At 37.1% G+C, this 12647-nt stretch overlaps 1 protein-coding gene across 8 annotated transcripts in view; it reads right to left on the bottom strand.

Moving 5' to 3' along the window:
• LOC131051349 (uncharacterized) overlaps positions 1-12647 on the bottom strand; it is a 184901-nt gene that overhangs the window by 63588 nt on the left and 108666 nt on the right. For all 8 annotated transcript variants that reach the window (XM_057985819.2, XM_057985822.2, XM_057985818.2 and 5 more), the window contains 5 exons: positions 6794-7054; positions 6210-6350; positions 5766-6083; positions 3248-3421; positions 54-1334 (listed from right to left, as the gene is read on the bottom strand). In XM_057985819.2, the coding sequence (XP_057841802.2) occupies positions 54-1334; positions 3248-3421; positions 5766-6083; positions 6210-6350; positions 6794-7054 (2175 nt within the window). The remainder of the gene's footprint in view (positions 1-53; positions 1335-3247; positions 3422-5765; positions 6084-6209; positions 6351-6793; positions 7055-12647) is intronic.

The following is a 12647-nucleotide window of genomic DNA, read 5'->3' as shown; positions in this document are numbered from 1 at the left end:
ATGCTGTTTTTGGCAACAAAAAGTGCAAATATGTGTATTTTCTTAAAACATACCGGAAATTGCAATATTTTGCAAAGTCCTACTAATTCTGGCTTGATTCTGCTATGAAGGCATTGCTGTGCCACGCGTAAAGCCTTTCCATCCTCATGCTCCTCAACTCTGAAAGCTTGTGCACCTGTAGATGTTTTATAATTCATTTTCTCATGGTCAGATGAAGGAATTTCAATTTCTGTATCACAGGAACCAGAGCAGGGGCTAGGATATTTATCAGAAGGCATATCTGCATGTGATTTTTTACCCATCAGATTTGAACTCTTTCCAGAACTATTTTGTATAGACTCGGTAGATGCTTGATTAGCTTCATCTGTATGTGTCTCAATGTAGTTTTCACTAGATTCCTTTCCACCAGCCAATGACTTCTTTTTATCTTCAAGCCAGGAAGTGATTGAGATTGGATCAACTGTTTCGGTAACCCGCCTTCGCCTTTTTCTTGCCTCGGATTCATCAGGATCAGATATCGGTTTCATAGGTGCTTTTTCAGAATACTGTACCTTTCTTCTTGTTCTCTGCAACTGTCCTGAAACACCATGTTTTACCATATGTCTTCCCTTCAGTAATTGTGCCCAGAAAAAATTGCTAGGTGTCTCCTCTTCTTTTAACAGGTTCTCTGACTCACCAAACATCTGAATACCTTTTCCATATCCTCCTGATCGAGGAACCCTCTGAATGACAGAATTCTCTAGGCTTTTATGAGTCTGAAACCCATCGTGTGCACATGCTAAAATGTTTTTTGCCAAAGACTTCAAATTTTGAGAACCATTATCAGAATTTGACTTCAAGGTGTGACTATTTGAATCATGGATTTCATCATACCTCTTAAAAAGATGAGAAGTGCCCCACTTAATCAGTGTTTGACAAACTGTGGAACTTAAATTTTCTAAATGGTTATCAAGCACATTATCTTGCTTTGCAGAAATCAGCACTCTCTCCTCCAGAGTATATGGAGAGTAGAATCGAAAAACTTTCAAGTGCTTAGCATGGGCATCCATTTGTAATTTCTGTAGGGCACGTAAATCATTGAGAGGGTTCCAGTCACTGTCAAATATTATAACAGTGTCAATTGAAGAGAGCTTTATGCTTGTTCCACAAGCACGTTTTTCAAGTAAAAATACAAACCGCCCAGAGTCCTTACTGTTAAACATCTGCAACGCTGCCTGCTTCTTGTTAGAGGGTAAGCAGCCATCAACACGCTCATAAGAGTCAACACCAAATCGCTGCCTGATATGGTCATCTAATATATCACCAATGGAAATCCCTCCAGAACGTCCAATCATCTATATAAACAAAGAAAAAACTTATACTAAAATTATAAATATAACTGAAAGCATATTATGAAAGAGTAAAAACTAAAAATAAACAAATACATACCATCCAGTTCTGTTAAACAATTAAAGGATAGGTCTTCCAGTGACAACACAGCAAAATGTCTTCCAAGTAAAATGTACATCCAGACAATAAAAAGTAATAGAGCATGCAAACCGAAAAAATAATATTTCTGATATCTATAGCAATGACAAAACCCAACTGAAGATTAACAAAAATGACAAAGGATTGAAACAAAGTTGCATGGACACGGATACGTATACAAATACAGATACAGTATCGGATACAGATACGGCCATTTTTTAAGACCCCGAATATGGATATGGCTGGATACAACATTCATAAAAAACACATACACATATACTCCAAAAGCAATATAGACACATAATTGCTACATAAATAATGATAAGTTGATTTAACAATTTACAATATGCAAAAATAGTGGAGTTGCATTGGAAGATAGCCCAAAAAATTGGGTCACTGAAATAAAGAAACATTTCATTTGTCTTTCTCATTTTGTGTAGGTTTTGTTTATACCATTTTTTTTTTTTTAAGTATTGGATGAATTAAGTTTTTATAAAATTAAATTTAGGGCGATTTACATCAAATTTTAAAAAAAAATCACATAATATTTGGTACAGTTGGAAATCAAGGTTTTTTGGGCATGTGTGGGTACAGTATACGACGTGTATCCAGGCTGTATTGGATACGTATCCATTTCGGAAACAGGAATATGCATGCCCAAGGAGGGACATAGGAGTTTCCAGCTACTCTGGATTGAAGCAATGAGAAAGCCAACTTCGATTGACAAAAAGGACTACGGATTAAAGCAATGACACAATATCACTTACTCAGAAAAGCAACGCTCTCCTTGGTCCATGTAACTAAGTATGTGTGTGTGTTTATTTGAGCTTCTTGGTACTAGTTGATATGCTTGGGTGCATGGATTTGTATAGTTTTGATGATTCGTCTAATTAATGTGAGAATAAATATCAGCCACATTTCAAATCAAGCAGAAGGCTAGGTCTGGACAGCTCTTAAATCCTAGAATGATGGTATTTCTAATTTAAGTACATTTTGTTGCATATTCTTCTAATTATGAAATTTGTTAAATAACTAGAGATTTGATGCTTTAAAAATTATTTTCAATACAGATCACTTGTGCTTATCCCTTTTGCATGCCAATGCTGCTTCTTGATACCAAAAAAATAATGGATAACAAGAAGGAAGTAGAAAAGACGAGGTTGAAATAAATCAAGTATTTTAACAGTATTAAATTCATTCAGATTAGATATTTCTGACTTTTATGTTCCTTTGCCACAACATGAAGACCGCTTAAATGGAATTGGTTTGAAAAATCTTGCAACCATGAGGTCACAGACCATAACTACACTTAACAAAAGATGTATTAAGACACCGATATTTTTATTTTTTCCTTTCAATAATCACAAGAAAAACACATCTAAATTTATCATCATCACAGATTATGCAGCAACTCTCCAACACTAGAAGAATTGAAAATAGGGAAGCACATTTTTCTCCACTGGTCTAACATGCAGCAACAAAACATCTTCCTGAACTTCAAGTAAATGGTTATTGAACAAATAATAATATCCGGTGCTCACATAGGCACAAGCTTCCAGCGAGAGATGGAAGAAATTGAATGTGTTCTATTTAAAAGTTATAATGAAAGAGAGAACATGCATTAAAATGGAAAAAATCAAACATAATACACTTAATTATAAAATCATAAAAGCAAAAAATAATTTAAATATCCATCTTCCAATTTTAGTGACGAAAATTCAAGCATGGTAAACAAACCACTGGAAGGCTCTAAGTCATTAATAACTAATATAAGACAAACCTGGAAAAGAATTAGCACCCTTTGGTGTTCCGATCTTAGCTCTGATAATATGTTGTCCAATAGTTGTAGTTTGCTGCTCACATTTATATCCATATCAAAATACTCAACTTCTTCAAGGCCTTGCCTGAGCGATGTTTGCAAAGATCCATCCACAAGATAAGGATGCATGCAGCACTGCAACAAATAGCCTTGCATGTCAGGAAATACTTCAATCAATATTTTATAAATGATCATAATTCAATGTCAATGTCCACAGCTGCTGGAATATCTATCAACAGATCAACCGTTATGATATTCAATAGGAACAAGTTTTGAAAACATGAATATTTATAATAATGAGATAAAAATGTAGTAGTCATGATAACATTGTCACGTGGTGAATATATAGGAAGAATGGCAAAAGTGAAAATCAATATTAAATTTTTCGACACAGTTTTGGAGAAACAGGTCAATGTCGGTGTGGCCTGCTTACATCAAAGTTCTGGCACCTGAATATATACACTTAGGAAAACGAAAATTGTAAGGCAAATTTGCCAAGTACTCTCAAACTTGTACAGTCTAGCCATGAACATGTCTTGCAATGCGAACCCTCAAAGATGTCTGTGTGTGAAGGTTTGTGCAATCTATTCTCTGAAGGGACATCTTGCAATGTGAACCCCCAAAGGTCTCTCTCTCTCTCTCTCTCTCTCTCTCTCTCTCTCTCTCTCAATGTTAACCCTCAAAGACCTCTTTCTCCCTCTCTATAACCTCAATTAGGTTTTTCTATGTAGAAATAATCAATAGCATCTTCTTTAATTCAAACCCTATCAAGAAACATGTTGATGATTTCAGAGCCATCCTTGATCAAGAAATTAAAGAATTTTAAACGAAATGAACCCTAATTTTGCACTAAGGTAATAGAAACCATGATAGAATATCTAAAGGATACTAATCATTTAAATTTACCAAGAGCAGAGTTTTATCCTCTTAACCTTCAATTGGCAATTGAAAACCAAAATTAGACGAGGACGAGTAAAGATTAAATTAGCTATCATTGCAAGATGGCATTAGAAAATGTAGTACAAGATGGTACCTTGCATCATGTCAAAAGTTTTACTGACATGATTTGGACAAAAACTAGCATGTCATTAGTAATACAAGAACAATATACATAGGAACAATCACATGTAGTAGAAGCCATAGTGGGCTTAGTTTTCCACTATCTTTGTAGCTACTATTGTTGTAATTGGCATCTTGTCTGCCACCCAATGCTACTTTTAATCTTGATTGCTACTTTTGCATCTTTCTTCCACACCTTAGAACTATCCTTCAATACTCATAACAGATGTGTCTATGAGTGTTGTCGTCCACTGTTTTACATTTTAGTTTTGAATCTTAGTTCAAGCCAATGTTACAAGATTGCCTTGGACTCGCCTTAACTCAATGAATCTCAAGGCAGTTAGCTCAAAACGACACATGAGACTCATGACCTAGGTAACCTAGCTATTTTGTAACCTTTAATTTTATGGCTGCAAACTCTAGGGCCCCAAACATCTGAACCATAGAGAACCATAGGCCTAATGACTGCAGTGAAGAGTGGGATGAATGAATGAATGAAAGAGTTTAATAGCATCCACGAGGACAAAGCAGCCTATGGGACCCAACAACAGCAACATGGGCCCCCAGAAACAGGGCACCAAAGTCTTATGCAGTTTACAAATGAAAAGTTGTCATGACATCAGCAAGAATACAAATCAATTTAGATAATGGAATAGACGACATCTTGTCATCACTTGTAAGTTGTACATATGCCTAATAATGAGCAAAAGAATGTTTTATAGTAAATTAAAGTCAATAGTAAGATCATACAAGTCACAATGTAGTTCTGAAATGTGTTTTCTGTTTAAAATTTTGAATTGCTGGTGATCATGGTAAAGCTATGTTCAAACCACTGCAGCAGACTCAAAGATCTATAAATTCCCTAAACATATTTGTCAGTTTCAGAAATAGTGCTTTTAAAGTTCCTCACATAGTTCCATTTTATCATGTAGCTAAGTCCTAAGTGGACTGGAGACTGTCCAGACACTCCCACTTATATAATATTGGGCTATACCCACCTGTTCATATAGTCTATGACTCTATAGACTAACTAGCATAGATATTGATCTCAAGACACCTATATTAGATTTTTGACATAGGTTAGTGTACCACAAGATTGATATATCTAAGTATCCTTTAAATAGATGTATTTAAGTATATAATCAAATAAAAGCTCCACTATCACCACCAACAGCTGGACATAATTAAGGTTTCATGTGTAAATGGCTCCCAAATTTATTATGGGGTTTTTCTAATCGACTCATTCTATTACAACCCCCTTGCTGTCATTGTAGTTATGCCTCTTGCCATACAATTTCTTCCTTTGCAATTCTTTATAACATAGTACTAAGTAGCAACATACATAAGCTAATTGCATGAGTTAAATAAATTAATATGTATCTCACTCAAACAAGAGAGAAAATTGTGTAACTTCACAAACCTTTCTTAATGAAAGGAGGATGTCTCTAAGAGCTTCAGGGTCATTTTTCTTCAACATTGAGCACAGAGAATTCCCATTCGTCATAAGTATAGTACAATACTGTTCCACCTGTACATTAGCCAACTCAACAGGAACCCAATACTCAATAAAGTTAGCACTTGACAGAGAGTCTGATTTTCGCTCATGCGCAGTGTACTCTAACAGCTTGCCCTTTAGTGAAACAAGATATTCACTGCCATCCTGATGTTGATGTTCAGGGATATAATCATTTCGAGGATCAAGAAAGGATAGAAAATGAGAAAGCTCAGCAGTATTTTCCTGTAGCAAGTGCAACAAAAAAACATGATAAGAAAAAGAGTACAGCTATCTTAAAACTAGAAGAGATCTCTAAGCCCAAAAGCATCAAAGATTGTTTTGAGTTTCCACACAAAAACATCCAGAGACCTTCATTTGCTTGTTGAAGAGCAAAAGGCGAAAGTCTACAGTCAGTTGCTTCAGCTGAGCAATAACTTTTGAAAGTTTGAAATGCTGACATTCATCTATTATCAATGCTTCCCACTCTATAGATTTCATAAGGTCCAGGTCCTGAAAAATAAAAGCATTAGACCATATATGTCAATAACCAATCCAGTGTTACACAAATGGACACGAATATAAAATGTAAATCAGAAAATTATTGTGGATCCAGATAACAAAATTTTGGCAAAGAATATCTAATGTGTTAAAATCTACAGATCAAAAGCAGAAACCATCCCCCTTTAGTACAAAAGCAAAAAAGAAAAAGTAACTAAATTAACCTATGCTTATTTCCCCAAGAGCATCTTATCTACATTGAGCATAGATGAACACTTAAATACACTTAAATATTTAAGTACAAATTCACATTATATAGGTTACTCGCTACAAACAAGATGACCTATGAAAATGAAAATTGATTGCTCTCTTATATAAGCTATTGCATGGTGTGATGGGATCTAAACTAAAAAAGTGACTAATTTGAAACATTGTGATAAAAAGCAAAGTATTACCGCAGAGACAATATCAGGAGTTGATAAGACTATTTGAGCCATCAAACATCCACTTTCATCAAAGAATTCAAGCTTTTGGATGACTTCTCTTGCTTTCTGATTCCCATAATAAGCTACTGTATTTCCAGATGGAACCCACTGTAAAATTTCTGACTCCCAGATGGGGACACCCGCTGTTGATGTAATGATAAGAATAGGTCGAGTTATGTTAAATTCCTTAATGAGTGATAGTATAAAGGCAATCACTGTCATTATGCGTTCCTGCATACACCAATTCTATTAGATCCTGAAATGATTTTCATTTAATTGGTGAAACTTGAAAGCCTTTCAGCAAGAACAAATAACTCTTATGAAAATAGCAAAACATTTGTCTATATGTAATTTTCCCCACCTCTCTGGGTCTTTATAAACAACTGAAAACACAGAGAGCAACAGGGCACTAATAACCAAGCAGCCCAAGCCTAGCATACTCTTTGAAGATCATTCGCTGAATTGAGAATGTAGTCAATGGTATAGTTTAGAAAAGTATTATTTTTAATTATGTGCACTGGATTTCTGCATCTTTACAAATGTAGAAACAGGAAGCACAATATTTATGCTTCTATTCCTAAAACTTCATAATTGCACATAGTTTGAATTCCAAATTTTCCTCTTGAACTTCAGTATTCAAAGTGTGTAGTCTTTGTCAAAATGTTTTGTCTTAACAATCTGGTTTTGCCAAAGTGTGTTCTAGGAACAATTTAAACATAAAAATAAGTAAACATGGTACTTTTCCGAATGGATGACAAGCAAATGCACTTTTGGACAGCATTTGTGACATTGTTTCTACAAACTATTGCCTACTTGTTTTCCCGCAAGATAGGAGAATGACCAAATATTGTATATTATTTCACCTCAATGATCCTGAAATTTAGAATTTAGAAAAAAAAAACTTTCATTCAATATGTCAAAACAAATACAGGACACATATTGCAATCTTCTACTATATCAACCTAACAACAAATGATGTCTTGTCCATAGATAGATTACAAAATTGTTAATGTTGTGTTCTTGTGATAACTACAAGTGAGGCAGATCAATAATGTTCAATTTACTACTAAGCAGCTTTGTCACAAGGTCAAAACCCAACTACTTACAAATTTGAAACGATGTAAGCCTAGGTGAAGAAGTTCTCTTGTTCTCACAAGGATTACCTCACATGCTAAACCAGGATACTGGCAATACTGAGACCTTAAATGATCATGATTTGGATCATGAAAATCATCAAAATCAGTTGTTTGAGTTAATAGACAGTTAGGATTGTTTACAACATGTTATGACCTCATAAAAGCAGGTTTGTTTCATAGTCAAAAACAGCATAAGATATTGAAAGAGAATTTTTATTTCAAATTTGAATTCGTCTTCAAAATTTATCCACCGTAACAAGCTTCATCTAGTCATGGTGCCCAATGTCTAAAATTATTATTGCTTTTATGCGGCCGACCTCCCTTCAGCAGGCCGAACCTATTGGGTAAACAAGCACAATCAGATATATATCAAAAAAGCAGCGGGGAGTCAAATGAACAAGGAATACGATGTAATATTGTTTGAACTTGAGCAAATTCAGAGCAGAAATAAAAATGACGAATGTTGCAGAATATTTGTGATAGAAGGAATACATGTTGGAAACTGTTGCAGCAGATTAGTGAAAGAGAATATATGCTGAAGAATGTTGCAGATTTGTAAAAAAGAAAAGATGTTGAAGAATGTTGCAGCAGATTAGTGAAGGAGGATATTTGTTGAACAATGTTACATCAAATTTATAGCAGACCTTTAAAAGAGATTTATAGCAGACTTGAAGCATACCTAGAGCAGATTTATAGCAGATCCTGAAGCAGATTTATTGCAGACTTAACAGCATATTTGAGGCACATCTGTAGCAGACATTTTGAGGTGATTTATAGAATATATAAGGCAGCTTTCAAGGAGAATTGTTCTCAGTAAACCTAAGACTTTGTTGTGTTAGAGGTTAGTGCCTCTCGATAGAAAAGATTGGTGTCTCTGGCTGAGTTGGTGCTCAATGGTGGGCACTGGTGTCTCCAGTGAATTGGTGCTATCATGTTGCTTTTTCAAAAATTTCTAAAAGTAGTAAGTCAGGAGTCCCAAAAGAGCAAAACAAGATCAGTTGAGGGTTTGGGAAATAATAATAAATTTGGTAATTAGGTTGAGATTTGAATATTATTCAAATACAAAATATATTTAAATTTAAATGTTTCCCACCTTCTGGCATGGAGAACATGACTTGGGTTTTGAAAGTTCTTTCATTTATACATGATTTTGACTTCATTTCTCATCATTGAGATTACAGATTTTGCTAAGCTTTTGCTCGTTTCTTCAGTGGTTGATATACCAGTGGAGGTGGAGGCTATAGAATGGGAGTTTGAAAGTTTCTAGGTGATCTAAGGACAGGAATCAGAGGATTAAGAAGTGTTCTAAAGACAGGAGTCAAGGAATACCATAGTATAATCTAATTCAGAAATTATCACTGTGCTGAAAGTTTGGCAATATCGGCAATTTCAGTATTTTGGGTTATAGGTTAAAAGCAAGGGTTCGAAGTTGCAGACTGCTTTTGAGTGTGCTCAATGTTGCAGAAGTTAATGGCATCCTTGAGTCCATGGGATTGATGTTATTTTGTATTTTCATGATATTTTATCATTAATAAAGTTGGCTTGAAGTTTGGTGAGTTATTCCTAATGTTTGGTGAAGTTTGCAGTGAGTTTTGCTTTCATTTTTGCTTCCAGACTTTATATCAAATTTGCAGAAGATGTAATGCACTATTTATGACAGAAAATCAAAGTGTTTTTCTTGAAATATATCTGAGATAATCATTTAATATCATTTTCAAGAAGTTTCCTGAAGTTTGGATGAATTTCAGTCTTTCCCGTTAGCCAGTTTGCTTGATTCATGTTGTTTGCAAGATTAAATTTCAGTTTAACTTGGATAAGTTTAATATCAAGAAAGAAATTGATTCCACATGATGGTCAAAGGAGGAGAAGCATCTGGTAGAGAAAAAGGGGGAGAGAAAAATATATCAGTGCATGGTAGAGACGAGGAGAGAAACCCTATCAGTGCTCTTTGCCATTGTTGTCAAAGGGGGAGAGAGAATTTGTAGTATGCCGGATACATGTGTGAGAATTCATTGCACACACAAAGGGGGAGAGAGAGAATTTGTAGTGTGTCGGATACTACATGTGTTGACATCAATGCCAAAGGGGGAGATTGCTGGCATTGTGTTGTCATTGATGTCAACCGATATGGGAGATTGATGAGCAATGTTGTCATTGATGCATACCTGAAATGGTGTCATTGATGTCAACTAGCATAGCAGGTCACCGGTAAGGAAGAGAATGTCATCCAGCATAATGATCATTGGAGTCATCAATACACAAGTTAGTGTTGACTTGTGTTGAAGACATGTATTGGAGACCAGTATGGTATAACAATCGGTAAGTGGTATGTTGGCAGTGCATTGTTGCCAACCGGCAAGTGAGCAAGCAGGGTGAGCTAATGCAGAAGTGCCAACCGGTATGCTGTAGGATGTCTGGATGTGAAACAACAGGACTCCCACTGGATAAAGATGCAATCACCGGTTGAAGAAGATATCACAGGATGAAGAGAAGATCGACAGTGAGTGTGCCCAACCGGATCATATGTGCCTGTTTGAAGATATGCTTGCTCAAACAGGGAAGCCCTCTTGGTGCAATGCAGGATGCAGATGACAAAGATCTACTCCCACCAATAAGTGGAGCTTATCTCCTATTATGCATGGAATGCATCATAGTCCTCTGAGATAAGACAGAAGAGTAGAAGGTAGGTGATTGAAGGCTCACACCGGATGAACCGATGAAACACTAAGTTGCCTCAGGTGCATGAAATCATAGATATGCACCGAATCAGCTGGGTAGACATGATGAGTTGCCGATACAGAGAAGGATAGGTTTGTCACTTTGACAAACCGGTTGAGATGATGTCCGGGCTGATGAAGATAAAGGAAATGGTGAACAGCTGCAGACAAAGGATGTTGCCAGAATGAAGATGGAGTTTGGTGCCACTGGTGTGCGTGGTATGTTACCAGTATACATGCAGAAGATATTACTGGTATAGATGTCCACCGGTAAAGCTGACAAAGTGACAAGTGAAGAGCTCTTGTCTGATGAAGTTGAGTATGTTGTGGTTTAGCATGTGAAGTCACCGGTTTAGGTGTTCCACCAGAAGAGCAGCAAAGTGCAAGTTTGAAGGCAGACTGGTTAGGGTATAACCGGCAAGGTTAGAAAACCGGTAGGGATGAACCCGGTTGTGTGGTTGGTCGGTGATCTTGTCTGAACTAACTCAAAAGACTTAGCAAAGGTGGATGCCGACAAAGATGACACGTAGGAGACAGGCATCATGTATTCTGTGGTCGGTGAAGTTTTGTCGATGAGGTAGGTGGTGGCTGGTCGACATTAATGTCGATAGCGTGAAACACGGGTCGAGAGCAGAAGGGTGCGACTCGAGACTGATCAGAGGGCAGAGATCCGATTTGGTGGTTTCATGATCGAGGCAGAGTGTCCAGGTGTTGATCAGGGTAGGTGAAGCTATCTGCGTGATCGCTTCATGGTAATTGACAAGTGCAGACCGAAAAAGGTGCCATGTTTGCCAAATATGGCAAACGTGTTCTGGACGCAATGGGATTGGCGGAGTTTGATTGATTTGTTGCAAGTGGTCGATCTCTGGACGGACATCTGATTGGATTTAGTTTGCCTCGAGGTTGATGAAGGAACCCTAGCGCGCCAGAAGTTTGAATGTTGTTTTGGCAGGAAGGGATAGTATAAATGTGCAGATCGAAGACCAGATTTGGTGTTGTTGCATGAGAGAGTGATGTCGGTAAAGTGAGAAGAATCCAAGTGTTAACCATTCAGAGAGTCCATCGACAAATCACAGAGGTGACTGAATGCTTGAGTGATAACCGGTTAGAAGAGTGCAACCGGCGAGGGTGAAGCAACCGGCAAACTGTCATTGAGCCTGACAGTGGTGTGAACTTGAGAGTAGTGAACCGGCAAAGGAATCAGAGAAGAGTGATCTTGCGGAGAAGAAACAGAGAAGATCAGTGCAGGGGTTAAGTCGGCAAGTGAAGTAACTGGCAAGCTATGAACCAGTGGTGAGCAGAGTACCAGCAGAGAAGAAGCAGAGGCTGAACCGGTAAGGTTGCAGCAAAGAGAAGGTGAGCAAAGAACTGGCAGAGAATTGGATAGAGGTGAACCAGTGGAGAGACATGTGTGAGAGTTACAAAGTTCATTTGTAACAAGGATATTACTTTTGTTTTCATATATGATATTGTAATCACTGAGTTGGAGCTCAATGCAGGGGTTGGTGCTCCTTGGGTTGGTGCCCTAAATGTTGTAACTAGTGTGTTTATTGTGAGGCTGGATTGGAGCAGTAGACTCCAACAGCAATTCTCACCGAGGTTTTTCCCATGTTGGGTTTTCCTCATACATCATGTGTTATGTGATGTTCCCTTTGTGTGTGGTTGCATTTGTGTTATCCTCCTATCTCACCGGTATGTTTGCTTTATGTTAGATCTGCTAACCGGTATACACACATAGGATAGAAAAGGGTAAAGTTTGGAAACCACTGATTCACCCCCCCACCCCTCTCAGTGGCATCTTGTGTTCAACATGCATTTGCATTTGTACATGGATACCTAACATGGCCTAGTAGCCGGGACACATCTTGCATTGTTAGCATGAGTCTACATTCTCCTAATTTGCACTTAAGGGGGGCTGTTGGTGTAAATTATGTCTCATAATTACACTTTACTTGAGTTGACTTAGGGTAA

The sequence above is a fragment of the Cryptomeria japonica genome, chromosome 11 (assembly GCF_030272615.1).
Source record: "Cryptomeria japonica chromosome 11, Sugi_1.0, whole genome shotgun sequence".
NCBI lineage: Eukaryota > Viridiplantae > Streptophyta > Pinopsida > Cupressales > Cupressaceae > Cryptomeria > Cryptomeria japonica.
This window is presented reverse-complemented; position numbering and strand designations above follow the sequence as displayed.